The sequence below is a fragment of the Benincasa hispida genome, chromosome 3 (assembly GCF_027475165.1).
Source record: "Benincasa hispida cultivar pf3 chromosome 3, pf3_genome.v1.1, whole genome shotgun sequence".
Lineage (NCBI taxonomy): Eukaryota > Viridiplantae > Streptophyta > Magnoliopsida > Cucurbitales > Cucurbitaceae > Benincasa > Benincasa hispida.
Genome location: NC_143480.1, coordinates 14,308,092 through 14,336,058, shown reverse-complemented (window position 1 = coordinate 14,336,058; position 27,967 = coordinate 14,308,092). Strand labels below are relative to the sequence as shown.

The 27,967-nt window shown below is 35.3% G+C and overlaps 3 protein-coding genes and 1 long non-coding RNA gene across 4 annotated transcripts; 1 reads left to right on the top strand and 3 right to left on the bottom strand.

Annotated features, from left to right (window-relative positions):
* Positions 1–115: 115 nt before the first annotated feature.
* Positions 116–1,793, bottom strand: LOC120074668 (uncharacterized). Its single transcript, XR_005481038.2, has 4 exons — positions 1,418–1,793; positions 1,256–1,328; positions 1,102–1,176; positions 116–349 (listed from the first exon to the last, which is right to left on the bottom strand). It is a non-coding gene; the product is annotated as an uncharacterized LOC120074668 (long non-coding RNA).
* A 1,521-nt stretch (positions 1,794–3,314) lies between these two features.
* On the bottom strand, positions 3,315–5,359 carry LOC150037041 (uncharacterized). Its single transcript, XM_090311857.1, has 5 exons — positions 5,309–5,359; positions 4,615–4,702; positions 4,241–4,566; positions 3,539–3,758; positions 3,315–3,487 (listed from the first exon to the last, which is right to left on the bottom strand). Exons 1-5 carry the CDS (start codon positions 5,357–5,359, stop codon positions 3,315–3,317), a joined length of 858 nt encoding a protein of 285 aa, XP_090167983.1.
* Positions 5,360–21,278: 15,919 nt separating this feature from the next.
* Positions 21,279–23,302, top strand: LOC120074006 (rho GDP-dissociation inhibitor 1-like). The gene is made up of 6 exons (XM_039026967.2): positions 21,279–21,513; positions 21,912–22,128; positions 22,233–22,299; positions 22,469–22,687; positions 22,785–22,909; positions 23,014–23,302. Exons 1-6 carry the CDS (start codon positions 21,500–21,502, stop codon positions 23,089–23,091), a joined length of 720 nt encoding a protein of 239 aa, XP_038882895.1. The 5' UTR covers positions 21,279–21,499; the 3' UTR covers positions 23,092–23,302.
* Positions 23,303–23,634: 332 nt separating this feature from the next.
* LOC120074753 (fumarylacetoacetase) lies at positions 23,635–27,325 on the bottom strand. The gene is made up of 14 exons (XM_039027986.2): positions 26,976–27,325; positions 26,660–26,738; positions 26,413–26,471; positions 26,204–26,328; positions 26,044–26,118; positions 25,541–25,616; positions 25,300–25,399; positions 25,159–25,218; positions 24,905–24,975; positions 24,719–24,781; positions 24,483–24,547; positions 24,182–24,278; positions 23,909–24,037; positions 23,635–23,832 (listed from the first exon to the last, which is right to left on the bottom strand). Exons 1-14 carry the CDS (start codon positions 27,249–27,251, stop codon positions 23,731–23,733), a joined length of 1,377 nt encoding a protein of 458 aa, XP_038883914.1. The 5' UTR covers positions 27,252–27,325; the 3' UTR covers positions 23,635–23,730.
* Positions 27,326–27,967: the final 642 nt, after the last annotated feature.

Below are 27,967 nucleotides of genomic sequence, written 5' to 3'. Positions count from 1 at the left end.
GTTATTTTTGTTTAATGTAATGACCCGACCCCCTAGGACTTAGGTAAGGCCGTTACTAAAATAAATGCATGCACAGAATTTAAAACGACGCTCAGTTATTTGAAATAAATGCTAATTAAACAAGAGAAGTTCATAAGCCGTTTATTAAATGCAATTGTTAAAATAGTTAATAGGGTACCCAAAATTCTTAAAGGCTAATCAAAGGCATATAAAAGAAATAATCCTTAGTAATAAATTTTAAACAGTAAAACCAAATAACAAATTTCAAGATGCGGAAGCGAAAAGGTCTAGTTCCAGTAACATGATCACGAATTCCGTTGCGCCATTGCCGGTACATCTTTACCTTTTCCTTAAACATCAACATAAGAAAGAATGAGTATGAAATACTCAGTAAGTAACCCTACCACTGGGGTCGGGCTAGGCATCTATGTCATCTAGATACCCGCATATGGCACATAAACATATGGAACAAACAAAAGACTGAGTCCTATCTTATTGTAGTTACGTATGCCCACAAAACTGGTGAATCCCGAAGGAAACACAAAACTGACGAATTTCGAAGGAAACACAAAACTAGTGAATCCCGAAGGAAACACAAAAATGGTGAATCCCGAAGGAAACACAAAGCTGGTGAATCCCGAAGGAAACACAAAACTGATGAATCCCGAAGGAAACACAAACTGGTGAGCATCTAACTAATCAGTGAAGATGTTCACACAATCTCAACATTCTAAGAATCAACATTGTACAATTCTAAAACATACATGAAAATCCTTGATACCATGGCTTCATCACATACACATGATTCTTAACAACATATTATATAACATTCATGTATACCTTACATCATAATTCCACAACATGCAAGTATGCTTCAACTCCAGCAGATCAGACATTGACATATGAAAACACATACTATCACATACTAACGATTAAGTACTTAAGTGTGTATGTAAACAAATCAGAACTCGTGCCAGAATATACTTTGATTCAGGTCATACTGTCAATCAACATGCTAACATTTACCATAACATACACTCATCACGCTAGCATACAACTAAAGCCTGGCCCGTGGACAGTTCCAGTGGTAAGATTACTTACCTCAATCGAAACTTTATGGACAACGAAGCTCCGATGACCAAACTATAACGGCAACTAGAAGTAGCGGCCCTAACACTAAAAACAACTCAAACAATTTCAGTTCAACCATAACAACAACACTTCAGACCCAAGTCCAAAATATTCAAAAACTTACCCAAAGGATGAAGGTCATTTCCAATTTCCCATAACGGTGCTCCCTCTAAATTCCAAGTTTCTCTAAAACTCACCTTTAAATAAAAACCCAACAACTGTGAATCAAAATGACGAAACCTAATGTTAATGGCTAAGAGATCAAACCGAGCTACCACAACCTTACCTAGAACTAGTCCGACTGCAACAAGGAAGACGGCCGACGACGGTTCTGGGTCTGGCGAAGTGTGAAGAAGCGGCAGCTGGTCGAATCTGAGCTGGGAGGTGCGAGGGAACGGCAGTTGGACAGATTTGAGTCGGTGAGGTGCTGTGATTGACGAGGAATCTCTCTCGCGCGGCGGCAGGTTTGATGAGACAGTGAAGGAAGCATGGCGTTCGGATCTGAATGGCGGTGAGGGAGGCGCACGTCGTTCGGAATGGTAGCGAGGGAGACGTGGCGGTGAAAACTGGGCAATTAGGGAAACGGTGTTCGTGGGTTTAGGAGGAAAGAAGAAGAAAAAATTGGGGGGGGTTTTTCCGTTTGAGGAAGAAGAAGGAGAGTATTGGTGGGGGGTTTTTTTTAAAAAAAAAAAGGTAATAATAAATGTAGGATTGATGGGGGTTTTAAAATATAATAATTGATGGGAGTTTTAAAATATAATAATTAAAAAGGAAAGTGTAATTATAATAATTTCTTTCCGTTTCGAAAGGAAAATTAATTCATGCAATAACCTTCACATTGAAATTCAAAATTTAATAATTTTAATTTTTTCGCCAAACTTAAATTCCCGCATTTATATGTGAGATCCAAAATTCCAAAAATACCCTTCGACCAAACAATTATTGAATTACCAAGGATAACGTTACTGAAATTACATTATTATATAAAAAATGTGCGGGATGTTACATTTAAATTGTGTGATCACTTTCAGAATTTTGTGCAATTATAAAGCATATAACTAATAAAAAAAACTTGCCTTAATTGATTTTAAATAATTAATTTGTGCAGTTTTATTTTTATTACGCAATTATTAAAAACAACCTTAAGTAGTTGCACTATATTTTATTCCAAAAATCAAATATAACCGATATCAAAGTATAAATACTAAACTTAGACAAAATAAGCATTTATATTATGTCAATATTCATAGTTACAAACAAGAGTACAATGCAACATTCATTCAAAATGAAGATACTTAGCAAGCACTAACATGCTAGCTCAAAATAAAGAGTACACGTCATTTGATAAGGGTGCCAATATATATATATATATATGTTCAAAATAAAGAATAGGGAAGAGAAGAACAACAAGATTACGTGGAAACCCTAGTGCAGGGAGAAAAACCACGGTATAAAGCCTTTTCTTATTTGTTTTAAAACTGATACACTAAATACAAGGACACACTGTATAAATAGACAGTAGGAAATCCTAGGAGTCTTACACAATTACATAAATGCCCCTAGGTTAAAAACCTTATTTCCAACACTCCCCCTCAAGTTGGTGCATAGATATCAACAAGCCCCAACTTGCTTACACAATAATTAAAATTTTGTCTCAATAACCTTTTTATAAGTACATCAGCAACTTGTTGATTCGAAGGAATATAAGGGATGCATATGTTTCCACTGTCCAACCTCTCCTTAATGTAGTGTTTGTCTATCTCCACATGTTTAGTTCTGTCATGTTAAACTAGGTTGTTTGTAATACTGATGGCAGCTTTATTATCACAAAATAATTTCATTGGAAGCTCATTATCTTGCTGGAGATCTAATAATACTTTCTTCAACCTGATTTCTTCATAAATCCCTAGACTCATGGCTCGATACTCAGCCTCAACACTACTTCTAGCAACAACTCCTTGTTTTTTACTTCTCCAGGTGACTAGATTTCCCCAGAAAAACATACAATACCCAGACATAGATCTTCTATCAACAACAGACCCTGCCCAGTCAGAATCAATGTAAGCTTCAATAGATCGTTTATCGGTTTTCTTGAACATTAGGCCTTTACCACGAGTTCCTTTCAGATATCGAAGAATACGTTCAACTGCTATCATATGATCCTCACAAGGAGCTTGCATGAATTAACTCACAACACTTACTGCATAAGAAATATCTGGTCTTGTGTGAGATAAGTATATCAACTTCCCATCTAACTGCTGATACCTTTCTTTATTAACAGGAATTCCATCATTCTTATCACCGATTTTTGCATTATATTCTACTGGCGTGACAACAGGTTTACACCCAGTCATACCTGTTTCCTTTAGCAAGTATAGTGTATATTTTCATTGAGAAACTGATATACCCTCTTTTGAGCGAGCCACTTCCATTCCCAGAAAGTATCTTAGCTTCCTGAAGTCTTTAATTTCAAACTCTCTAGCCATCTCTGTTTTTAGTCTTGCGACTTCTACATCATCATCCCTAGATAAAATAATGTCATCAACATAGACAATAAGAACAACTATTTTCCCTGATGTTGATCTTCTTATAAAAAGAGTGTGATCGGAATGTCCTTGAACATATCCCTGTGCTTTCACAAATGTTGTGAACCTATCAAACCAGGCCCTTGGAGACTGTTTCAATCCATATAGTAATTCCCTCGATCTACACACTTTATTTTAAAATTGACTTTAGAACCTATGAGGGGGACTCATATAGACTTCCTTCTCAAGTTCCCCGTTCAAAAATGTATTTTTAACATCAAGTTCGTGTAGGGGCCAATCTTTATTCACAGCTACTGACAGAAGCACTCGGATCGTGTTAAGTTTAGCCACAAGTGAAAACATCTCAGAATAATCCACTCCATATGTTTGGGTAAAGCCTCTTATAACAAGTCTAGCCTTGTATCAGTCAATCGTCCCATCTAACTTGTACTTTATAGTAAACACCCATTTACATCCTACTATTTTATGCCCTTCAGGCAGAGTAACTGGTTCCCAGGTTTTATTCTTTTTCAGAGCCCTTATTTCTTCCATAACATCAGACCGCCATTCTGGTTTTTCATTACAACACTTATGTTATCTGGAACCACCTCAGTGTCCAAGCTAGTAGTAAAAGCCTTGAACTCGGATGTCAGATTACTATATGTCATGTAACTATGCATAGGATATTTAGTACATGAACGGGTACCTTTCCTCAGGGCTATAGGAAGATCAAGTGATGCATGACATTCTTTCACCTCTTCAGGCTTCTCACCATGATTTACTATCTGTGTATCAGAAACTTCAGTAGTATCTTCCACATCATCATTAGCACGGACCATTTCATCCTTTACAGTTTCCCTTTCTATCACTTTCTTAGTATCACTGCTCCCTTCCCCCTTGTCATGCCTACCTTCATCATTTTCCGTACATAAATCAACATCATTAGGAATACACATACCTGGATCTGATGACAGGTCTGACTTCTGTACTGGAGCCGACAGTTCTGGTTCAACAGGTGACACTGCTTCCTTCCTGAGATTCTTCCTCTAGTATGTTTTCCAAGGAACTTGATTAGTAGGAAGGACCAGACTATCATGCTCAGGACTAGGTTTAGACAAGGTTTGAATGGGCGCTGACTCTAAAGGAATAGCAGAAGATGACCAGTTAGTCTCTTCATTTATGTTCTCCTCCTGAAGATGATTAATAGGGAAGAATGACTGATCCCCGAGAAAGGTGACATCCATAGAGATAATATTTTCGAGATGACGGGTGATAACACTTATATCCATTTTGATGGAGTGGATATCCAACAAAGACACACTTCTAAGCATGAGGAGTAAATTTCGTGCGGTTTGGACCATGGGAATAAACAAAAGCAACACAACAAAAAATCCAAAAAGAAACACTAGAAATCAATCGAGTATTAGGAACAGACTCTTTAAACAATTCTAAAGGGGTATGAAGATTAAGAATATGAGAGGGCATCCGATTAATGAGGTGAGCAGCAGTAAGAACTGCATCTCCCCAAAAGTATGAAGGAAGGGTGGCGGATAACATAAGAGATCGGGCTACTTCAACCAGGTGTCAATTTTTACGCTCAGCTACTTCATTTTGTTGCGGAGTGTAAGCACATGAGCTCTAGTGGACAATACCTTTAGAATAGAGAAATTCTTTGAAGGAGGCATTAAAGAATTCTCACCCATTATCACTTCTTAAAATCCCAATCTTTGTTTTAAATTGAGTTTCGACAGTTGTGTAAAACTATTGAAAAACAGAGGACACTTCAGATTTATCAATGAGTAGGAAAACCTAGGTGAGACAGGTGTGATCATCTATAAACGTGACAAACCACCATTTTCTCGTGGAAGTAGTAACTGGTGAGGGACCCCATACATCACTATGAATAATAGAAAAAGGACTCGAGGGTTTGTAAAGTTAGGAATGGAAAGAAACACGATGTTGCTTGGCAGGAATACAAACATCACAATTAAAAGAAGAAGTACTTGCATTACGAAATAAATGAGGAAATAAATATTTCATATATTGAAAATTAGGATGTCATAAGCGAAAATGCCATAACATAACACCATTTTCAGAAACAGAGAAATTTAAAGACATAAACCCAGATTGGTGATCATTCCTGGAGGAAGCTTCGTCAGAAAGGAAGTAAAGTCCCCTATCGTGCCGGGCAGTGTCAATCGTCATCCCCGATTTCAGATCTTGAAATAAAACTGAATCTGGTGAGAAAATCGCCTTACACCTCAAATCTCTTGTTAGTTTACTGACAGATAACAAATTATATGATATTTTAGGCACATGTAAGGTATCACGTAGAATTAAACCATGAAACAGAGAGATATTGCCCTTTCCTACAATAGGGGCAAAAGACCCGTCTGCAATTCGAATCCTCTCATTACCAGCACTCGAATTATATGACATAAATAACTCTGAGGAACTCGTAAGGTGATCAGTAGCCCCTGAATCCACAATCCATGGTTTCTTACCATTTACACTAATTAGGCCAAAAGAAGGAAAATTACCTGACTGTGCAATTGCACTCACCCCATCCGTACTCGAGCTGTGTTTACCATCACCAGAAGATTGCTTCTTAGTTTTTTCATCTACTGAATCACTTACCAGGACACGACTAGTATTAGATTTTTCATGAGACTGTCATCACTTGCTATTTAGGGGCTTCCCGGTTAATTTCCAACATTGGTCTTTCGTATGCCAAAGCTTTTTACAATGTTCACAAACTGGAGGGGGTTTCTTATCACCATCAATACCGGATGGCTTGGCAACGAAGGCGGTTGCATCAGTAGTTGAGGTGGTATTATTCATAGTGCATGACCGATCTTCTTCCAACTGTATTTCATAACATACTTCTCGAAGTGAAGGAATCGGGCGCTGGCCCAAGATCCGACTATGAACACCATCAAACTTTGGATTTAATCCAGCCAAAAACACATAAACACGATCTGCTTTCTCAATCTTCAAATATTGGGCCTCATCTTGTGGATAATTCCAGACAATCTCTCTACATAAGTCCATTTTCTGCCATAGCATCAATAGTTTGTTAAAATAAGAGGTAACATCCATGGACCCTTGTTTGGATTCATGAACCTATTTATGGAGTGTATATAGCTGAGAGGCATTCTATCTTTTAGAATAAAGATCTTGCGCCGCCTCTTAGATATCTTTGGCTGTTGTAGCATATAATAGTAGTCTTCCTATCTAGGGTTCCATACTGTTCACCAAGACAGACCGTCGCAATGAATCTTCTCCTTTCCAAATTCGTTCTTCTGGATCACCTGGGGCTGACTTTGGAATTTCCCCTATCAAATATCCAAACTTGTGACACCCTTCCAAAGCCATCCGGATCGATTGAGACCAAGAGAAATAGTTCTGACCATTTAATTTTTCTTCGACGATAAATCCTGCAGAATTACCCATAGAACCAGATAAGTAGGACACGTTAGGCACTATAGGTAATGAGTTTACCAGATTTTCTGAATAGACCGGTTGAGGATCTGCACCGAATATCGTATCCAAATCAGAAATCTGGTGTTGTAGGTAAGCCAACCGTTGTCTCACATCGTCTGGGTAATGAGCTGAACCACAATTAATTGGAACAGGTGCTGGTTGCTCGGACTGCTCGAGACCAAGGCTGTTGGATGTGAAAAAACCATCGGGTTGGCTGTTGAAGGAAACCGGATCACCGGGTCGGGCTGGATGGGCTGAAAAAGGAACGGCTGGCATAAAAAGCTGGACAGAAGAGGTCTCGGGTCAGGCTAGCCTTGAGTCGGACCACGGGTCGGAATTAAAAGCTGAACTCTCGAGTTGGGCTAGCCTTGGGTCGGACCGGTTCAAGTCGGAATTAAAGTCAAAATACCAGGTCTAGCTGGTTTTCCCTGATTCAACCTGAACCGGTCCGATTTGCTCCAGACCGGTACTAAACCTAATCGGATCATCACTACCTCTATGCTTCTTGCCTTCGACGTTGTTCACTCTGCCTTGATAGATCCGATCGAAGGTCAACATCTCCTCGCGGCCAGCCTCTTCTTCACGTCCGAGACCGCCGACTCTGCCATGACCGTCGCTGACTCTGCCATGATCATGATAGCTCCGATTGTGAATCGTTGGTTCCTCGCGCTGGCTTCAGCTTCGATCCTGACCGGATTCTGACTGGTTTCGAAATGGTGATACCCAATCGGTTGAGGGTGTTTTTCCAAGGATTGTACCTGAACAGCAGAAATTAATTCCGGTAGGGCATCCTGAAAAAATTCCTTTACCGTTGCTCGGATTGCTGTTCTCATGTCAAAACTTGAAGACCCATCAGCAGAGGAGGATTGAGATTGATTCTCTTCCATAATGGCTAGATTTTCGTCACCGCTCTCTGATACCATGTTAAAAATAAAGAATAGAGAAGAGAAGAACAACAAGATTACGTGGAAACCCTAGTGCAGGGAGAAAAACCACGGTATAAAGTCTTTTCTTATTTGTTTTAAAACTGATACACTAAATACCCAGGGACACACTGTATAAATAGATAGTAGGAAACCCTAAGGGTCTTACAAAATTACATAAATGCCCCTAGGTTAAAAACCCTATTTCCAACAATATATATCCATAACTGTCCATGTATAACAAAGCCATTCGAAAAATTCAGCAGAGACCAAGGAGATATATGGATCATCCCCTCATTTGAAAAACATGTGCAATTAATCAAAGGGCACAGGGTAGGAAGGGGAAGAAGAAGTGAAAACCCACACTTCTCAATGGTATGTAATTCCTTCACTTGTGTGGCTAAAAGATGCCGAGGAAATGCATTTTCCAAGATAAATAAACAAAGCCCACCAACCAAACATGGGCTTTGTAAGTCCATTCCCATTCCCACCCTTTTTTCCCTTCAACGAAACAGCCAAGGAGAATACAGAAGGCTCATTTGTGGTAGTTTCCACATTGGGGTTTGATTCTGTTCGAGATTCCAAGAGGAGGATTCATGAAGAATTCGTTCTTCAAAGGTTAGTATAATCTAAACTCTAATATTTCCCTTCTTTATTTAATTCAAAAGCATGCTATAAAATTTCTGTAAAATGCATAAAGTGTTTCTTTGTACTTATAATTCTGTGAAATTAAAATTGGGACACAATCCACACTTCCATATCAGACCACACAGTCCTTTAATATCAAGAGTAACATCATACGCAATAATTTGTCAATAACTACATGAGTTCGATTCCATCTTTTTTCTGTCATGACATCGTTATTGAAATCTCATTATTATCTTTATGAGTCCACCTTCCTCATTAGTCATGTCATGAAATTCTTTATGGATATTTACATCATCGATCAAGTCTTCTTGACTATTAATTATTTTTCTTTTTTCGAGGACTTTTATCTTTAGAACCTACTGGTCTACCATGCTTCTAGCGTATTCCAAACTCATTAGTGACAACCTGTTATGTGGGGATATCAATTTTCGATGGAACATTTGTAACAGGTATATGTGACTTAGTTACTTTCTTTGCATCTATAAATGCATCTAGTAACTAATTTTCTATATTTTGTAAGTGAATTATCTTTTGAACTTCAAGTTCACATTGATCTGTACGGGGATCTAATAAGACAATAACAATGCATTCCATGTAATTTATTTTTCCAACTTCTTTATTCCTCCCATTAATGTTGGAAAATTTGTCTCATTAGAATGACAATCAGCAAATCGTGTAGTAAATACATCACTCGTCAAAAGTTCAAGATATTTGATAATTGATGGGGAATCATATTCAATATATATTCCTAACCTCCTTTGAAGATCCATCTTAGTACGTTGTGGTGGAGTAATTGGAACATATACTACACATCTAAAAATTCTTAGATGGAAAATATTTGACTCATGGCCATAAGCTAATTATAATGGCGAGTACTTATGATAAGATACTGGTCTAATGTTTATAAGTGACGTTGCATGCAAAACAGCATGTCCCCATACAGATGAAGGAAGCTTAGCTCTCATTTTATGAATGACTCTGCTGAACCATTTTATGTATGAACATGAGCTATAGAATGTTCAACACTTATCCCAATTGACACACAATAATTATCAAAAGCTTGGGATATAAATGTTGGGTTTTTATGCCCTAAAACTCGTAAATAATAAATGTAACATTTAACTAATCATTAATAAAAGTGTTATTAATGTTTATTACAATAAATAGTTATTGCTCATCTTGTATTTATCTTGCCTAAATAAACCTAATCCAATAAACTAACGTCCTAGACTAATGTATGTGTCTTGAACTGTATGTGGAGACACAAGGGGATCAGTATTCAAGATACAGCCTAAAGGGTCTATAGTATATGGATAAGGTTGGGTACCTTATCCTAGTGACAATATGGATACGACTCACTTTGTATTTGATACAAATGCAATGATCCAATGTATTCATGTAGGAGATATGCTAATGGGGGTATCCTACGCAATGAGTTTGCATAAGACCAAACCATGAAAAAGCAACCACTAGATGTAACTCCATCATCTAGTCGAGTTTCTATTTCACTAGGTTGACCTAGGCAATTTAGTCTCAATCCTTAGTGGATTATGGACTCCAGTTCACGAGAGATTATCCTTTGATTTGTATTGGTGAGAGTGGTAAATTCGCCGACTCAATAAGCTTATCATTTTGGGGACAAGATCAAGTGGGGAGCTGGAAACATAATTTCAGGAGATAGAATTCACTCCTTTCCAGCTTTAGGGTAATTAGATGAATGTTCCCTTAAATGGTGTCACCGGGACTTGAATAAAGGGCTCTACCCTCTCACTAGCTCGATAGGGTTACTGTTTAATAGTTAGACCATAAACAGGTTGTCCATTAGAAAAGCACTGGTACTTAAGGATATAAAGATAACCTAGGGGTAAAATGGTAATTTGACCCAACTGGTGTTATGAACACTTGTGAAGGACTAACTTGTTGTTATTGATCAATATCCATGGACATAGAAATATATCTGCAGTGAGAAGAGTGCAACTGTGAGTCTATAGTGGATTTTACTCATAGTTAACGAATATTGATTAACTTGGTTATCGATTCAAGGACACAAGGTGCCCCTGTTTTTTCAAGGTAAGAAGGGGTAAAGAAAATACCTCGAGCCAATGTTCGAGTACCAGGCACTACAGCGCTAAAGTAACCCATGTCATACTCCCAGGAAAATCTCGAACGACCTTTAACAAAAGGGTACTTGTACCTGAAATCAACACAGGTGGGTAGGTAGAGAACACTTAGTAGTGCGAGACAACTCTCTCTAAGGAACTCAGCAAAATAACCTCGTAACTTCCAAATAAGGGGTGCCTCTCTACAAAGGGGGTCGTAGTGACTAGGCCTGGGCGACTGTTTACCAAGAACACAAGTCTCTACAAAGTCGTAAGCCTATGTATGCGAGTTAAGGTCAAGGAAGCTGGTATCCTAATGGCAGGGGAGCTAGCAATCAAAGCCCCGATGAAAAACGATCTTAACTATAATGGTCCTAAGGTAGAGAAATTTATTGTCAAGTAAGTCTCGGTCCGCAAAAAAGGCGTAATGATTTGGACAGTGTCTCGAAGAGAGGCTCAGTGAAATAGACATGTTTGTGAAGATGCAGACTACCTGCACTTAGACAGAATATCTTATGAAGCTTCACTATTCCCTGGGATTGGCTTTGGGTCTTTCCTGCACAGCTTTGGTAGAAAAGGGGCCTTCTTAATTGGCTAGTTGTAAATATAGACTATGGAACAAAGGATTATCCCAGACCTACACGAGGTATTAATGGTGATTCTCAAATATCGAAGAAAAAAATTTGATACGATGAGATAGAATGCAATAGAAACTAAGAACACAGGGAACAGGTTACCTACTCTTGACGATCAAAGCGAACCCTTTCATTCTGAATTCTTTAATTTGGAATGAATCAAATCTCCCTAAGTAGAATTTGAACCTACAACCAATCGATCAACAACCGACCGCTCTAGCACTAAGCTACTGAGGAACAATGGTAAATTAGGTCTCAAAGAATTCAATTCCCGTTCTCAACCCATGACCAATATGAGCTCAAGGTTTCCTTTGTAACTCCCGAAACTTCTTCATAGTGACTCCGTTCCAGGCCTCATTTCATAAAAAATCTCAAAGTGGCTTTGTTTCATTATATTACATCCATTAGATCCCATTGGTAGCTCATAAAGGGTATTGAGGTGATTAAAATAATTTGAAATGTTCAAATTTACTAAAGGGAAGAATACAATGTATGGTGAATTTTAATTAAACTTTATAATATAAATTTATTTTGAATTTGATTCAAAAATTAATTTAAAGGAAGAATTTAATAGAATTAAATATTTGAAAGAGTTCAAATATTAAATTTAATATGAATAGAATTCATATTAAAACTATATGTTAAAATTAATATGCATTAGATGCACATTAAAACTATAGGTAATATGAGAGAAAAATAATTGAATGTGATTCAATTATAAGGTAAAATTAAATATGTGATATTTAATTTAATGTTTAACTAATTAGAGAATTAATTAACTATTAAATTAAATTAAATTAAATTAAATTAAATCTATTGACAACTGTAGGTTATTAGAGAGATGTATTAGAATATGATTCTAATTCACATTTAATTAAATATAATATTTAATTATTATTAATTAATTTAATTAATTAATAATTATTTTATTTATTTTAATAAATTAAATTTTGATTTAATTTATTTTTTAAATTAAATAAATTTATTGTTATTTAATTAAATAAATTAAATTTGATTTAAATTATTAATTAAATAAATAATAATTTAAAATAAATTGGTTATAACAAACTCCTTAACGTGGGGAGTTATATGGGAGTGGGAGAGAGATCTTCTCTCTAACTTCCTCTTATCTCATCTCCTTCTATCTCACTAGCCCAAAGAGAATACTCTAAAATCTTTTTTGTGGTGTTCACTTGGTTTGTAGCAAAGGAATCAAGATCTTATATCCAAAAAGTTGGTGATCAAGCTCTCTAAATTCGTCAATGAAAGTAAGAGTTTCTAGATTTTATTTCATCTTTTAATTTGTTATTAAAATCTGAAAATAGTCTGAATTTTTTTCTGCTATGTTTGGGATTTCAACCCAACAATGGGATTTCAATAAATTCACCAGCATTATCAAGACGAATGATATTAATTGTATAATCAAGAAATTGTGCTCTTAACTTAATTATTTAAGAAGTAATCTTGCAAATCGACTTGATAATAAACAAGCGTGTGACCATCTGTTGGATGCGTCTATTAATACTATAAAATATCTAAATGGTTCACTTGGTGGGTTAATAGGTCCACATATATCACCATGAATTCTTTCTAAAAATGTAGGTGATTCAATCTCCACTTTGACTAGTGATGGTCTAATGATTAATTTGTGAGAGTAAGCATTACATAATAATTCATTAAATTGAAGAATCTTCTAGCTCTTCCATGGATGTCTATTTGAATTCCCAATAATTCTTTTCATCATTATAAAAGTTAGATGACCTAATCTGTCATGCCAAATTGTAAATATATCTAGATTCATGAACTTCAGATTCATTGTTGCATATATTTCAGTTATTCGTATATAAGTATAATATAATCCATAAGATAAGGCAAGTAACTCTTCCAGTATACATTTTTCATATGGACATGAAGGGATCAAATCCTGGGCGGAAGCGTGTGAACACCTTGAATTTCATTTTTCCGGTTTATATGATATAAAATCAAAACAAAATAGAACCAAAACATAGGATAAATTATGTTTATACATTCAGCATGCCTTTTAATAAGAAGAAAAAGGAAGAAGAACATTTTCTTGCCTTCGTAAATCCCTTTGTCTTCATGAAAATTCCAAGTTTTTTCTCTGCAATGTATCTCCAACAAATAATGAGCACCACCATAGAGACCTTGATATTCTCTTGGAATCCAATGGTAGAAGAGTGGTCTCTAACCCTTGGAGGAGGAATGGTGGGAAGGAGAAAATGTTGAGAGAATTTTTTGGAGAAGTTTAGAGGTTAGGTTTTCAGAAATAAAAATATTATTTTTAATTTGGACAAAAGAAATCAAGTATTTCCATATTTACCCTTAGGGCTCAATTAATCAAATAACATTTATTTGATTAAATAGAAAATCTAATAAATAACTAAATATATTAAATCTAATTTAATATATATAGTTAATTAATTAAATAAACATCATATGTTTATTTGTCTCCACCTCTCAAAATTAACTAATTCCTTATGAATCTGATTCATAAAAAAATCATTATTTGAATCCTATTCAAATATTCCTCTCTTAATTATACATCAAATCCATAATTAACCGTATCATATTAATCTCATTAATATGTTATTCCACCAATTGATTTAAACAATTAAAATCATTTTGGGGATTTGCCTATAAAGGCGGTCCTTTGATTTAAATGGATGAGAGTGACCAGATCGCCAATTCAATAAGCCTACCATTTTGGGGATTTGTCTGATTGGGAAGTTAGGAACATAGCTACACAATATAAATTCACTCATTCCCCAATATCGGGGTAATTAGATAAATTTCTCCCTAAAGGGCTGATTCTGGGGCTTGAACAATATGCTACAACACCCTCTCTTGGCTCGAGAGGGGTATGGTCATAGTTGGACTATGACTTATTGTTTATTAGATGGATCAGTGGTACTTAAGGAGTTAAATGTAACTACAGGGGCAAAATGAGCTGTACTTACGAGCAATTTGTGAAAGGTTATCAAGTTATATCCAATAGACACAGAAATATATCTATAGTACAAAGAGTGCAGCTGTTGGTCTTTAGTGATGTGCCTGATAGTTAATGGATGTTGAATAATTTAATTAAAGAAGTTTAATTAATTATTCAAGTACCATCGGAGCTTCAATCTACAGGTCCATGAACTCCCCTATGTATCTCAACAGGGATTTAATGAGAATCAATTTTGGATTAATTTGAGTTGTTCAAATTAAATAAAAAAAATTAATTATATGTGATATAATTAATTTAATTTAAGTATATATGATATAATTAATATAATATATTTGATACATTATAATATAAAGTTTATTTGAGAGGAAATCAATATTTGAATGTGATTCAAATATTAATTATGTGAATTGGATTCATATAATTAATTTTAATATAAATGAGATTTATATTAAATACCATGCATTAATGAGAGAATGAAAACTATAGGTTATATTGTATTTGATACAATATTAAACTATAGGTAATACGTTATATTTGATATAACATATAGTTTAATATATATTATATGATAAGATGGTTATCATATAAATATATTAAATGGTTTTTAAATTAAATAATTTTAATTTATTTTTTAAAATGTTTTTAGGAGGGAGTTGTAACTCTCTCCCCTTTGTCTCTCTATACGTGCGGGTGTGGGAAAGTGAAGAAAGGGAAGTTTTTCTTCTTCTTCACAGATGAGATTATAGAGAGATTCAAGTTTTTCCTAGACATTCTCCCTTTCCTCTCAAACTTTCCCTCTCTCCCAAAATTCACAGAGCCCACATAACTCCTATGATTCTCATCCCAAAAGAGAATACATGAGGCTCTAATTAGTGGTGGCCATCTTGGTTCAAGGGTATCGAGTTCGTGACAATACATGGCTGTTGGAGATTGTTTTGTTTGTGACCAATTTTGGAGAGGAAGAAATTCAAAGAAGATCGAATCTTTACAGGTAAGGGTTTCAAATCCTAATTTTCCTTTCCTCAATTTTTTTTTTTTTTGTAATGCTGTAAATTTTTTGTTATGCATAACAATCATATTTTGTAATTTTGCGTTCTGTTAAAAACCAAAAATTGGGACGATCCACGTTTCTGCTTAGGGCCTTCACAGATTTCATGTATATTAGTGTTACTTTTATTGTTCAGTATTTCCTTTAGTGGGCTACGAGGGGAACTTATGGACCTACATATTAAAAGTTCTAATTATATGAGATTAATGGATTAAACTCCTCTAATCCAATTAATCAGTATTCATTAACTACCGGACACTCCACTAAAAACCGATAACTATACTCTTCACATTGTAGATCTATTTCTGTATCCATGGATATAACCAATCAACAGAGCGATGACCGTTCACAAATGCTCATAACTATAACTGGGTCAAAATATTGTTTTACCTCTGTAGTTACATCTAACTTCTTATGTAACACTGATTTCTCTAATGAACAAACAGTTTATAGTCCAACTATAAACTAACACCTCTTGAGCCAGTGAGAGGTGAGACCTCATTATTCAAGATCTGGAACCAGCTATTAAGGGAGAAATTTATCTACTTTTTCAAGGAATGGGAAGGAGTGAATTCCATCTTGTGTAGCTGTGTTCCTAGCTCCCTAATCAGAAAAATTCCCAAAATGGTAGGCTTATTGATTTGGCTATCATGGCCACTCTCACCTATACAGATCAAAGAACTGCCATCATAAACAGGAGCTCACAACTCATTCAGGATTAAAGTCAAGTCTCCTATGTGTTGAGGTTGATATTCTAAATCTCGTACGGTCCTGTAGTTTGTAAACACATGTATGAACAAACATTTGTGATGTAATAATATGAGATATTTTATTCACTATTGTCTATGAAATATGAGATATTTTAGTTCCCTGGTTATGGTTGTAACTTAAGCATGTATGTGGAGACATACAAGTGGATCGTGTAAGTGATAACCTAAATGGTCTGTAGTATATGGATAAAGGAGGAAAATCTTATCCTGGTGACACTATGGATACGACCCGCTTTATAGATGTTACAAGTGTTGTAAAGTGCTACAAATGATATGATCCTGGTCATTCATGTGGAGACATGTGAGCCGAGGTATTCTTTACAAAGGAGTTTTTATAAGACCTGACCATGAAATGTTTAGTCTCGTTACACAACGCTATTCATGATAGAGACTTTCATTTCAATAGGATGATCATAGGTAACATGACCTTAATCCTAAGTGAGTTGGGAATCCTGCAGGGTGGTCTTTTGATTTGCATGGGTGCGAATGGCTAGATTGCCTACTCAAACCTATCACTTTGGGGATTCGTATGATTGGAGAGCTGGGAACTCAGCTATACAAGAAGTAATTCAATCCTTCCCCGAAGCAGGGGTAAGTAGATAAATTGCTCCCTTAAGGGCTGGTTCCAGGGCTTGAACAATGTGGCGCCACACCTTCTGATGACCTGAGAAGTGTTCACTCATAGTAGGACTATGTTGTATTGTTCATTAAAGGAATCAGTAGTACTTAAGGAGTTAGATGTAACTACAGGGGCAAAATGATATATTGGCCCAGCTGTACTTACGAGCGATTTGTAAAGGGTCATCGTACTATTGATTGGTTATATCCAATGGACATAGAATTATATCTGTACTGTGAAGAGTGCAGTTGTCGGTCTTTAGTGGAATGTCCAGCAGTTAACGGACGGTGGATTTTATGATTAAAGAGTTTAGTCAGTTATTCACATACCGTCGGAGCTTCAAGCTACAGGTCTATAAGGTCCTCTTGGTAGCTCAATGGATTCAAGTTAAGAATCAATTTTTGGGTTAGCTTGAAATGTTCAAATTAACAAGAGGGAATTTGATTATATATGATATAATTAAATTGATTATATTATATGTGATATAATTGATTTGATGTATTAGATACATTAATTGGAGGAATTAATATAAATATGATTGCTATTAAATGTAATAAAGAAGAAAAGAACTATGGTTTGAATATTACATATGATGTGATATTAAAACTACAGGTTATAAATATAATATGATAAATTTAGTTATTATATTATTTATAATTAAAACAATTATAAGATAATTGTTTGGTTGGTTATTATTTTCTCCTTTAACCGTGTTTAAGTGGGAAGTTACTATCAGTTTTAATAACTGATAAATAAAAGTGGAAAAGTTTCATTTTTTTTATGATCACATCAAATAACGATCAAGTGAAAGAAAAAGTTATATGATAGCCTTTGAGAGAGTGAACGACGAGACATCGAGTTTACTAGACAACAACTTCTCGTTTACTAGACGATCGAGTACCCCGTCTATACGATAGACTTAGACATTCTCCCACTTACTTGATCGTTTAGTAGATTCGTTGAGTTCCTCTTTCCCTCTACCAAATCAACACAGGGCCCACCCCTCTTGGATTCTCACACCAAGAATACCAAGGCAACGATAATGACGAGTGTTTCTATTCGAGGGTCGAAGATCGAGTCTTACTCGATTGCATTCAAGGATCTGACAGTTCATGAGTTACACTGGTTGTTTGTTGCATTCGTGCTCATGATCAAGTTGGCTTAGACGTTGGACTAGTGTTGATCGAGGGATTACATGAAGAAGAGTTTTTCAAAGGTATGTCACTTGATTCTAGTTGGTTTTAAGAAGAAAACATGTTGTAATTTACTTGATGATGCATGACTGTTCTTGTTTGTTTGTAAATGCATTGTTCTTTCACAATGGTTTTTGGAATGATCTTGTTTCCGCTCACTGGCTCTCTTGTTAAAAAGTTCCTTCACTATGGTCATCATAGTAAAATGTAAGTCTCTTCTAGTAATGGTGTTATATAGAAAGTCTATTCATTTCATGGTCCGGTCTTATACAAACTCTTTGTATAGAATACCCCCGCTCACATGTCTCCACATGAACGATCAGAATCAGATCATTTGTAAAACTTTACAACAATTGTAATATCTACAAAGTGGGTTGTATTCATAGTGTCACAAGGATAAGGTACCCAGCCTTATCCATCTACTACAGACCATATAAGTTATTACTTAAATATGATTCACCTGTATGTCTCCATATACACGTTTAAGTTTCATAAAATAACCTTGGATCTTAGTTTATTGGATTAAATTAATGCAGTCTAATCGTCAAATAAAATACCTATGATTTTATTAGATAAATAATTTGTGTTAACAAAACTACAAACCACGAGATACACTAGATTTAGGACATCGATCCCAACAAGACAGTAGATACTATATAAAGATACTCCATATTATTCTTTTTATCAATCTCAATATGATAACCATTGCAACGTATATCTTTAAAACTATGTAAATTTCTCTTTGATTGACTAGAGAATAATGCATTTCAATTGTAAATTATGTTCCTCTAGGCAAAATAATATTTGTTTTTCCAAACCCTTCAGTAAGGTTTACAGAACCTGATATTGTATTGACTTTTGCTTCTAGTATTATTAGTTTGGAAAAATATTTTTTACTTGTAAGTATGTGTAATTGCATTGTCTGCCAGACATAGATTTCTTTACTTGTTTTTAGTCACCCAACATATGAAAATGATCCATTTTTCTTCATTAAAAGAAATTAATTACAATAAGAAAAACAACATTTGGAATATACAAAGGTTAACAAATACCAAGTGCAAAAAAAAACATGGAGATGAATAAAAAAAACAACATTAAGTCAAGATATTTTCAAAGTCAAAGGAACACATGATGTTCCACCAATTCTGTCAATTTTCTCTTCAAGAGATTCAAAGAAGTCTACCACATCCAAATTTGTCATATGGGATGGGTCAAATATATCATTATCTTGATATGCAAAATTTGCTTCATATTTTTCTCTTTTTCCTTCAGGGATGCTTGACAAGATCACTAAGTGTCTTGACGTACAATAAGTACGTGACCAATGCACAGTTATTCCGCATCGGAAGCATTTATTTTCAACACTTTTTTAACTCTTATCTAGTGGAGCTTCTTTTTGTGGTAATCATTTTGTATGATTCTTTTGAAATTTGAATGATTAGAACGACCACCATGAAAATAATAATTATTTCATCCGTTACCATGGTCACGGCCTCGACCTCGACCACAATTATTATTAAAATTCACAACATTCACTGCAGGGAATGGTATCGTCCCGATTGGACGAGATTCATGATTTTTCATTGTTAACTAGTTATTTTGTTTGACTACGAGAAGATATGAAATTAGTTCAAAATATTGTTTAAATTCTTTCTCTCGATATTGTTGCTGCAAGAGCATATTTGAGACATGAAATATAGAAGATGTCTTCTCTAACATATCAGCATCAATAATTTTCTCTTTGCATAACAACAATTCAAACTTATTTTAAATAGTGTGGAGTTGTAATTACTTACTAATTTGAAATCTTATAGCCTCAAGTACATCTACTCATAACAAGTTTTAGGAAGAATAACTGTTTTTTGATGATCATACCTCTCAAATTTTTCCACTAGATACGGGATCTTTTATTGTCAATCCCTCGTGGAGATGATGATGAAGGAAAATCATAGCTTGTGCTTTGTCCTTACTGAATTTTGTATTTCCTTCTTTAATAGTCTCTCAAAGATTCATAGCATCCAGGTGCATTTCAGCATCAAGTATCCATGATAAATAATTGCCGGCATTAATATCAAGAGTGGCAACTTCTAATTTTGTGAGATTTTTCATGGTAACACTATCATAAAATATTGTATTTATATTAGAAATTTAATAGATATTAAATAGGAAAATTATTTCAAATGGTAAAACTGTTGAAAATATTTACAAGATATAGCAAAATTCTAGAACTATCACTAATAGACATTGATAGACACTGATAGAAATCTATCAGTTGCTATCAGCATTTATCATTGATAGTTCTAAAATTTTGCTAAATTTTGTAAATATTTTGGTTTATTTTTCTATATTTAAAAACATCCCTATTAAATATACAAAATAATGTTAAATTATATAACGAAGAGAAAAAAAACTGATGTACCTTTAGGACCTATCTTTAGTGAGAAAAATGATATAAGCTTAGGAGCACAACAGTGCACAATGAGAACACGGATATAGAGAAAATATAATATAATAATATATAAATATATAAAATAAATAAATAACAAAAATAAATAAAATAGTAAAGAATAGATTTCTCCACTTTCTCCATTGATCACCAATATCTTTCAAAACCTACAAAATGCCACCATTTATAGTAATCTGACAAGTTAGAGGTAGATTACATGGATAGTGTGTAATGTTAAGACACATGGACAAACACATATGATAATGGATCAGTGAAACGTGGCCTATAGACAGTAATAATAAGCATCTATATTACGCCTAATTTAACATATTTATAATATTTTGAAGATTATATACAAATTGTCCCATGATCTTAAATTAAAAAATAATAGAAAAGTTCAATTTCTACCTCTAATTTCGATCAGTAACTAAATTTAAACCTTAATCTTTCAATTTTATAGATTTAAACATTAATTTTGAAAAAATGTTGCAACTGATACCTCTTTGAACTAAATTTAGAACTGTCTAAACTAATCACACAATGGAACTAAAGAAAAATGCTCAAATTTGACACCAAAATAAAGTTCGAGATTGGAAGATATGAAAACTTAACTATCTACAAATTTTTCCATCCAAGTGTAGCTCAACTGTCTAATGATTTCTCATATCTAAAAGGTTTTCAAAAAAAAATAAATAAATAAATAAATCAACCAAGGATCCAGCTAAGCATGGAATTGAGTAATCACTTTCAAGCATTTATAGAGTTGGAAAACATAAATTTCGAAAATAAGTTGGAGAAGACGAGCACAGAAGTTATAAGAACATGAAGATTGTAGGCGGCAGCAAACAATTTCCATTAAAACCAATGATTTGCAGGAATCTTCTCCGCAAGAACAGGTCAAATGGGCATCTACTCTGTCTTCTCTAATTTCTTCTTCTTCTTCTTCGATTAGCTGAATTTGGAGAGAGAAAAACCCTGGATTCTTGGCCTTCGTTGTACCAAACAACAATGCCCTGTGACCTGTAAGTGACCTGCACGATCTCCCCATAATTTGTATTTGTTATTTTTAGCATCACCATAACGACCATTTCTCTTCACGTTTCATTCATTCCTTCTTTTTCTTTCCCTTTACTTTTCCTTTCTAATTTCCAATGCTTATCCTTTTGTGGGTTTCTTCCAATTTTGATATCTTATTACCCCTTTCATTTTGTTAGTTTCTTTTGGCTGGACCCCCTTGCTCCTAGCTTTATCTTTGACTTGTCTGTCCATCTTCATCACCTCCTCTGTTTCTCTCTGTTTCTCTTCCTTTTGGTGGGCAGAGTTTATTCTTTTGTCTACCATTTGGGTCTCTTCTTTTTCCTTGTTCTTTCTCCTTAAAGCATATTTCTGGATGGTCTTTTGACTTCTTTTGGCATTGAAGAGAAATGGGTCTTGACAACAATGAAGATGGAAATGGTTCTCCTGAGACTAAGAAAATAGGTGGAGTTGAAGAAGAAGATGGAGATGAAAGTGTTGGGTTGAGTAGAAAAATGAGTGAGGCTTCTATATGTGCAGCAGAGGATGATGAAGATGAAGAGGGAAGGAAGATTGAGTTGGGTCCTCAGTGTACATTGAAAGAACAACTTGAGAAAGATAAGGTTTCATTTCCTTCTCATTCTCCTTTCTTGGGTCAAAGCAAGTTTTTGTCTTTTTGGTTTTAATCATGCTCAATTTATAATGCTTTCAAATTGGGTTCTCCTAGGATGATGAAAGCTTGAGGAGGTGGAAGGAACAGCTTCTAGGAAGTGTGGATATTGCAGCTGTTGGAGGTAATCCTTTGAACTTGTTTTCCCTTCAATTCTAACCATATCATAAAAGACAGATTTCATTTTAGATAGTTTAATAACTGAAGCAAGTGCTGAGAGAATTGTGTTACTTTTGTTCTTGTGGTTTTTTTGGTGGGTATGGAAACCAAAAAAAAAAAAAAAAAAAACACAGAAACTTTGGAACCAGAGGTAAAGATTCTGAGCCTAGCGATTAGAACCCCAGGAAGGCCAGACATTGTTCTACAAGTTCCTGAGAGTGGAAATCCAAAAGGGCTATGGTTTACATTGAAAGAAGGCAGCCGTTACAGCTTGATCTTCACCTTCCAAGTTAGCAATAACATTGTTGCAGGTCTCAAATACGCTAACACAGTCTGGAAAACTGGTGTCAAAGGTAACTTTCTTTCTCTTTCTACCATCCCTTATCAACTAAATATCAACAAAGATTCAGCCTTTTTCTTTGTTTTTTCTTTAAAATCTCTACAAAACAGTTGATAGTTCAAAAGAGATGCTGGGAACTTTCAGTCCTCAGGAAGAACCTTACACCCATGAAATGCCTGAAGATACAACCCCATCTGGGATATTTGCTCGAGGATCATATTCAGCAAGAACCAAGGTAATTAAAGTTTGATTTCATTTACCAAGATTTAGACTTTAATGTTTCAATTTCAAAATGGATGAGAAGTTTGGGTTTTGTTTGTTTTTGTTTGTTGGTTGTAGTTTGTTGATGATGATGACAAGTGCTACCTGGAAATCAACTACACATTTGATATCAGGAAAGATTGGCAATCGTCTTAAAAAACAAAAAGAACAAAAACATCAGGATTCTCTGCTAATGATTGGTTTTGCATTTGATCAATTATCTTCTCTTTTGAAGCTCATTCATAAATTTGGTTTGAATGTCCAAATATTTCATGTACTCTCTTTCTTTTAACTCTTGATTCTTTCATGTACGTGCATGAGACTGATGGCCAAATATGCAAATGCATATTATTTTATTGTTGAAAAAGGGTCCAATTATTCAATTTCCTTATAACATTTGGGTTAGTTTTTTAAAAACTTTTTTTCCTTTTTCAAAGGCAACTAAGAATAGAAATATTTGCATGATCGAAAAATCTGTAATGAGTTGAGCAGAATTAAACATCCAGCGATGATAGATTTAGTTCTTATTTTATTTTAAAAAACATATTATTCAGCCATATATAAATATAATGCAACTTTCAGCTTCCTGCTGTGATTGGTCAAAAGAGATCTCTTCATACCGCTAATAAGCTTTCAACAAGTCTGAGAAAGAAAAATCTAAAACATTTTAGAATGTAGAAACTAGAAGGGTGAAGGGACTGGCAAAAGTTAACATTCATTCAACTATGATCAAGTTGTTTCTCGCTTGCTACAAAAGCTTATACAGATTTTATTACAAGAAGAAGAAGAAAAAATCTACAGATTCAAGATTTGTTGTAATGAATTAGCAATGTTCTCAGAAGGTGAAGGAACAATCTTTCCGGCGCATGTCCCAAAGCCAACAGTGTAACCATCTCCCTGCAATAAAATTGAAGGACCATAAAACGATTGTAGCATGCTATCAAATGGTTTAACTCGAATCACAATGTTTTACCTTGCATTGACCAGTAAAAACGACTTCATCTCCATCTTCCAGAAATTTACGATGTATCCCATGTAATAACTCCAATGGTTTTTCCCCATTCCATGCTAACTCCAGCAAGCACCCAAGAGATTCTGGTTCCTGTCACCAAATCAAAATCAAAATCATAAGACGGTTCCAAACAAGGATTGTTTTATTTTTTTCACAAAGAAAACAACGAACAAACACACACACATTGAAAAAGAGTTGAAGCTTGTTATAAGATTATAAGCTAGAAAGTCATACAGGTCCACTTATGGTGCCAGTGCCCATCAGGTCACCTGGCTGCAAGTTGCAGCCATTCACAGTATGGTGTGCAAGCTGTTGAGTCAGCGTCCAATACCTAAATTACAAAATAAAGTCCCACAGACAGTTTGCTTAAAAAAAAATGAAGTCCCTAAAAATCTGTGATAATTACAATGTGAAAAGAGTTAAAGCTTGTTATAGGCTAAAACTAAAAGAAAGGACACAGCTTGGTAAATTGATTAATTGATCCATCACTTAAGGATTTATATATAACACTGAAAGAGTTGTAGAGCCTCCTTACAGATGCTTAAAATTACTTCTTGTCACCACATGTGCATCTTGTTCGCCAGCAGGTCGAATTCCAACCTGGCAGGCAATAGGAAGATATATTCATCTATCTCAAGCAACAAACTAAGCTCCGTTGCTAAACAAACTACTGGGTTTTATTAAAGGACATAACAATTAGTAAATGTAGTAAGTGAACAAAACATGGGCTATAATGCTTTATAATAGATTTATATAAGCTGAATTAAGTACCTCCAGTGAGATGTCATAGTTCTTGGATGTTTTTTCGGAAAGATATGGCAATGGAGGTGGGTCCTATAATAAAAGGCACAAATCATATAACTCGTTAGAGCTTTTACACATAACATGCAACAGAGGCAACAATGGGTTGGAAAAAGAAATAGAAGGAAAAAAATGGATGATAGGGACTGGTCGTACCTGCTTTGGAGCATCACATTTGAAAGGCTCTAAGGCTTCAAGTGTAACAATCCATGGGGATATTGTAGTACCTAAAACAAACATGATGTCAAGAAACAGGGTAAGGTCCCTAAAACCGTTTATGGAGAGAGAGTTAAGAATTCTAACACAATTAATGCAAACTATATTCTCTAACCAGTAAATGCAATGGTAAGTTCTCCCTTAAGCTCCTAGAACTAAAGATGAGAAGAGAAAATGAAAATGTTTGTACTTACCAAAACTCTTCCCAAGAAAGGGCCCTAGAGGAATATATTCCCATGCCTGAATGTCTCTAGCTGTGAAAAGACGAAGTAACAGATATTAACCAAGCAAGCAAGCATAATTTTAGAAACTAGCAAAGCAAAAAGTATTCTTACCACTCCAATCATTCATTAGAACCAGGCCAAAAATATGATCCTCTGCTTCATTTATATCTACAGGCTTTCCCAACTGATTTCCAGTACCAACAACAGCAGCCTGTAAGCAACATTAACATTTAATGTCAGAAGTCAAAATTGTACCTATAAAGAAGTAGAAACAACATAACATGACCTCCAATATAACACTTCCAAAATACTATTAAAAATCTGCATGCGCATCTGAGTTTAGGATCCTAACCATTTCCAGCTCAAAATCCAACTTAGCAGAAGGGCCAAAATGTGGTGGAGAGCCTCCGACTGGTTTTCTCTGGCCTCTGAAGATAAAAATACATGAGAAAAATCCAAAGATAACAGTCAGTTACTATAAGAATGAATCCATGCTAGAAAGAACGGGAGTGTAGTATTAAATCAGCAATAACCAAGAGGGTACGAAAAGTCTGATAAACTTAGAAAGAAATGGTGCAAGAACAAACCCTGAGAACAAGATAAACAAGCCTATTTACGATCAAAATTCTTTTTATCTAAAAATAAGTACGATTGACATCCTTAGACATATGAGGCATTGATTAAATATAAATTATATGAAAGGAATGAGGCATTGATTAAATATAAATTAAATGAAAGGAATGAACATCCAAGGATATCATATTTCATCCCCAGTCAAGTTTTCTTTACTCTGATAGCAGAAAACTACATACAAAATAAACAAAATAAGGAAAAACTCAAAGAAAAATCCCATACCGGGGTCGAACAATATCTGTCCCTGAGATGACAATAGATGATGCACGTCCATGATATGCAATTGGAAGGTGGAACCTATATATATAAACTTAGGATGTTCAACTTAAAAAGAAAAGAGATGATGAAGAGTTAATTTGATTCACATTCAGTATCCACAAACCAGTTGGGAACAATCGGGTTATCAGGTCCACGAAATATAGTTCCGCAATTTTTTGCATGATGCATAGACGAAAAGAAGTCCGTGTAGTCGTGAATGGCCACAGGAAGAACCATCACTGCTTTCGTCTGGAAATGTAAACATCTTATTGAGACATTAGATGAGAAGAGATCTAGAAAGAAGTTGAACATTCGAATTTTGCATATTATTACCAGTGGAATAAGTGACTTCGACCTTAAAGCTTCATTGTCACGCAGGGTTGGTTCAGTAGCTGCACCAAAAAGAAAACAAGTTATTTCCATTGGTTTGATAAACATGTTGATACACATAATAAATATGCCAACAATAAGACCTTGAATCATGATACGTCATCCTCCCACTACTAATGTAATCTTGGGATCTTTTTCCTCAGATTGCATCAAGAACTTAATTAAAGAAGTTACAGTAAAGTAAACATACAAGATAACAGTTTTTGAAGCGTCGCACGAGCTTCCTTCCAAGCAGGCCGTCCCAGAGACAGAAACTTGTTCAGATTAGGCTACACCAAGAAGTAAAAAGATCAAGCCTCTTGATTGCCAATTTTTCCAGGAGAAACAAAGAAAAGAAAATTTCCATCAATTGGCATTTCAAGAAATAATTTAACACACACAATTACGCGCACCGACGTCTACAGTGAACTTATTACTTGCTTAGTTGAGCAATCAATTTCCATCAATTGGCATTTCTAGTAACAAGAACAACAAACCGGCGGAGGTAAGTAGCGCAATTGACATACCTGGTTGAAGCAATCGGAGTTCTTGAGGAGAGGGCCGTCGAGGAGGCCGGCGGAGGCGATCTGAGAGAGGTCCAAGACGTACTCGCCGATAGCCACACCAGGCCGTCGAACCAAATCGGGTTCAGTCATGAATACTCCGTAGGGGAGATTCTGAATGGGGAAGTGAGACTCCGGTTGAACTTCGATGAAGGACTTCAGAGCCATGTTCTTGCAATCAGTGATTTTCGCGAAGAAGAAGAGAGAGAGATGAAGTGAAAATGGACTGTGAAGACTCATGTATTTATGGAGAGCGTGGGTGCGCCACGGGATAGAAGGGTCAACCGGTCAATAGAATTAATGATTATTTATTTTTTATTTCTTTGGGTGAAAATTTGTTGTTAATAAGTTCATTGTTTTGGTCGTTGGGCAATTTGGCATCCACGCCGTAGGATCGTACGTTTATTAGTTACCACAACTGGATTTTGTATTTTTTTTGTTTTTTTTCAGTTAAACCATTTGCATGTTGCACTAATTTTTTAGGCGAAATTAAACTGTATGCTGTGAAGTTTCAATAATGCCCTACAACGTTTTAAAACTTTACTTTTTCGACTTTGAACTTAAAAATTATTTCATAACAAACATTGAGTCCTTTGTTGGCTAATTGATGGAAGATCAACATAGATGCAGCTTGGTGTGATTGTACGGACGTTGGTGGTATTGGGTGAATAGTGTATGACTCTGTTAGGTCTCGTTGGTGTGGGGTGCAAGTAGCTGAGATTAGTGGGTGATTGAGGATGTGGAAGTGCGTGTGGTTTGTCTTGGTTCTAAAATTTTTGGAAAGCTTCTATTACCGCTCTCCTATTTATTGATCCAGACTTGTCTAACTGATGGGAGAGCATGTGGATCTTTCTTAAACACAAACCGTTGTGGACGAAATCGTCAAGCTGGCTCCCCTTGTAAGCGTGGCAACGTTCACCAAATAACTCATGTCTGGTAATGGTGTTGCTCAAAGG

What these genes read in the sequence shown, in the direction of transcription:
- LOC150037041 (XM_090311857.1), bottom strand. Translation starts at nt 5,359, where the DNA reads ATGGGTGAGAATTCTTTAATGCCTCCTTCAAAGAATTTCTCTATTCTA. An exon ending in AGACCTGTCATCAGATCCAG is followed by an intron (nt 4,567 to 4,614) that starts GTATGTGTATTC and finishes AAAATGATGAAG; the next exon opens with GTAGGCATGACAAGGGGGAA. An exon ending in AGTGGCTCGCTCAAAAGAGG is followed by an intron (nt 3,488 to 3,538) that starts GTATATCAGTTT and finishes TAAAGGAAACAG; the next exon opens with GTATGACTGGGTGTAAACCT.
- LOC120074006 (XM_039026967.2), top strand. An exon ending in GGATATTGCAGCTGTTGGAG is followed by an intron (nt 22,300 to 22,468) that starts GTAATCCTTTGA and finishes AAAAAAACACAG; the next exon opens with AAACTTTGGAACCAGAGGTA. An exon ending in CATATTCAGCAAGAACCAAG is followed by an intron (nt 22,910 to 23,013) that starts GTAATTAAAGTT and finishes TGTTGGTTGTAG; the next exon opens with TTTGTTGATGATGATGACAA.
- LOC120074753 (XM_039027986.2), bottom strand. Translation starts at nt 27,251, where the DNA reads ATGAGTCTTCACAGTCCATTTTCACTTCATCTCTCTCTCTTCTTCTTC. An exon ending in GCTTCAAAAACTGTTATCTT is followed by an intron (nt 26,472 to 26,659) that starts GTATGTTTACTT and finishes TTTTTGGTGCAG; the next exon opens with CTACTGAACCAACCCTGCGT. An exon ending in AACCCGATTGTTCCCAACTG is followed by an intron (nt 26,119 to 26,203) that starts GTTTGTGGATAC and finishes TTATATATATAG; the next exon opens with GTTCCACCTTCCAATTGCAT.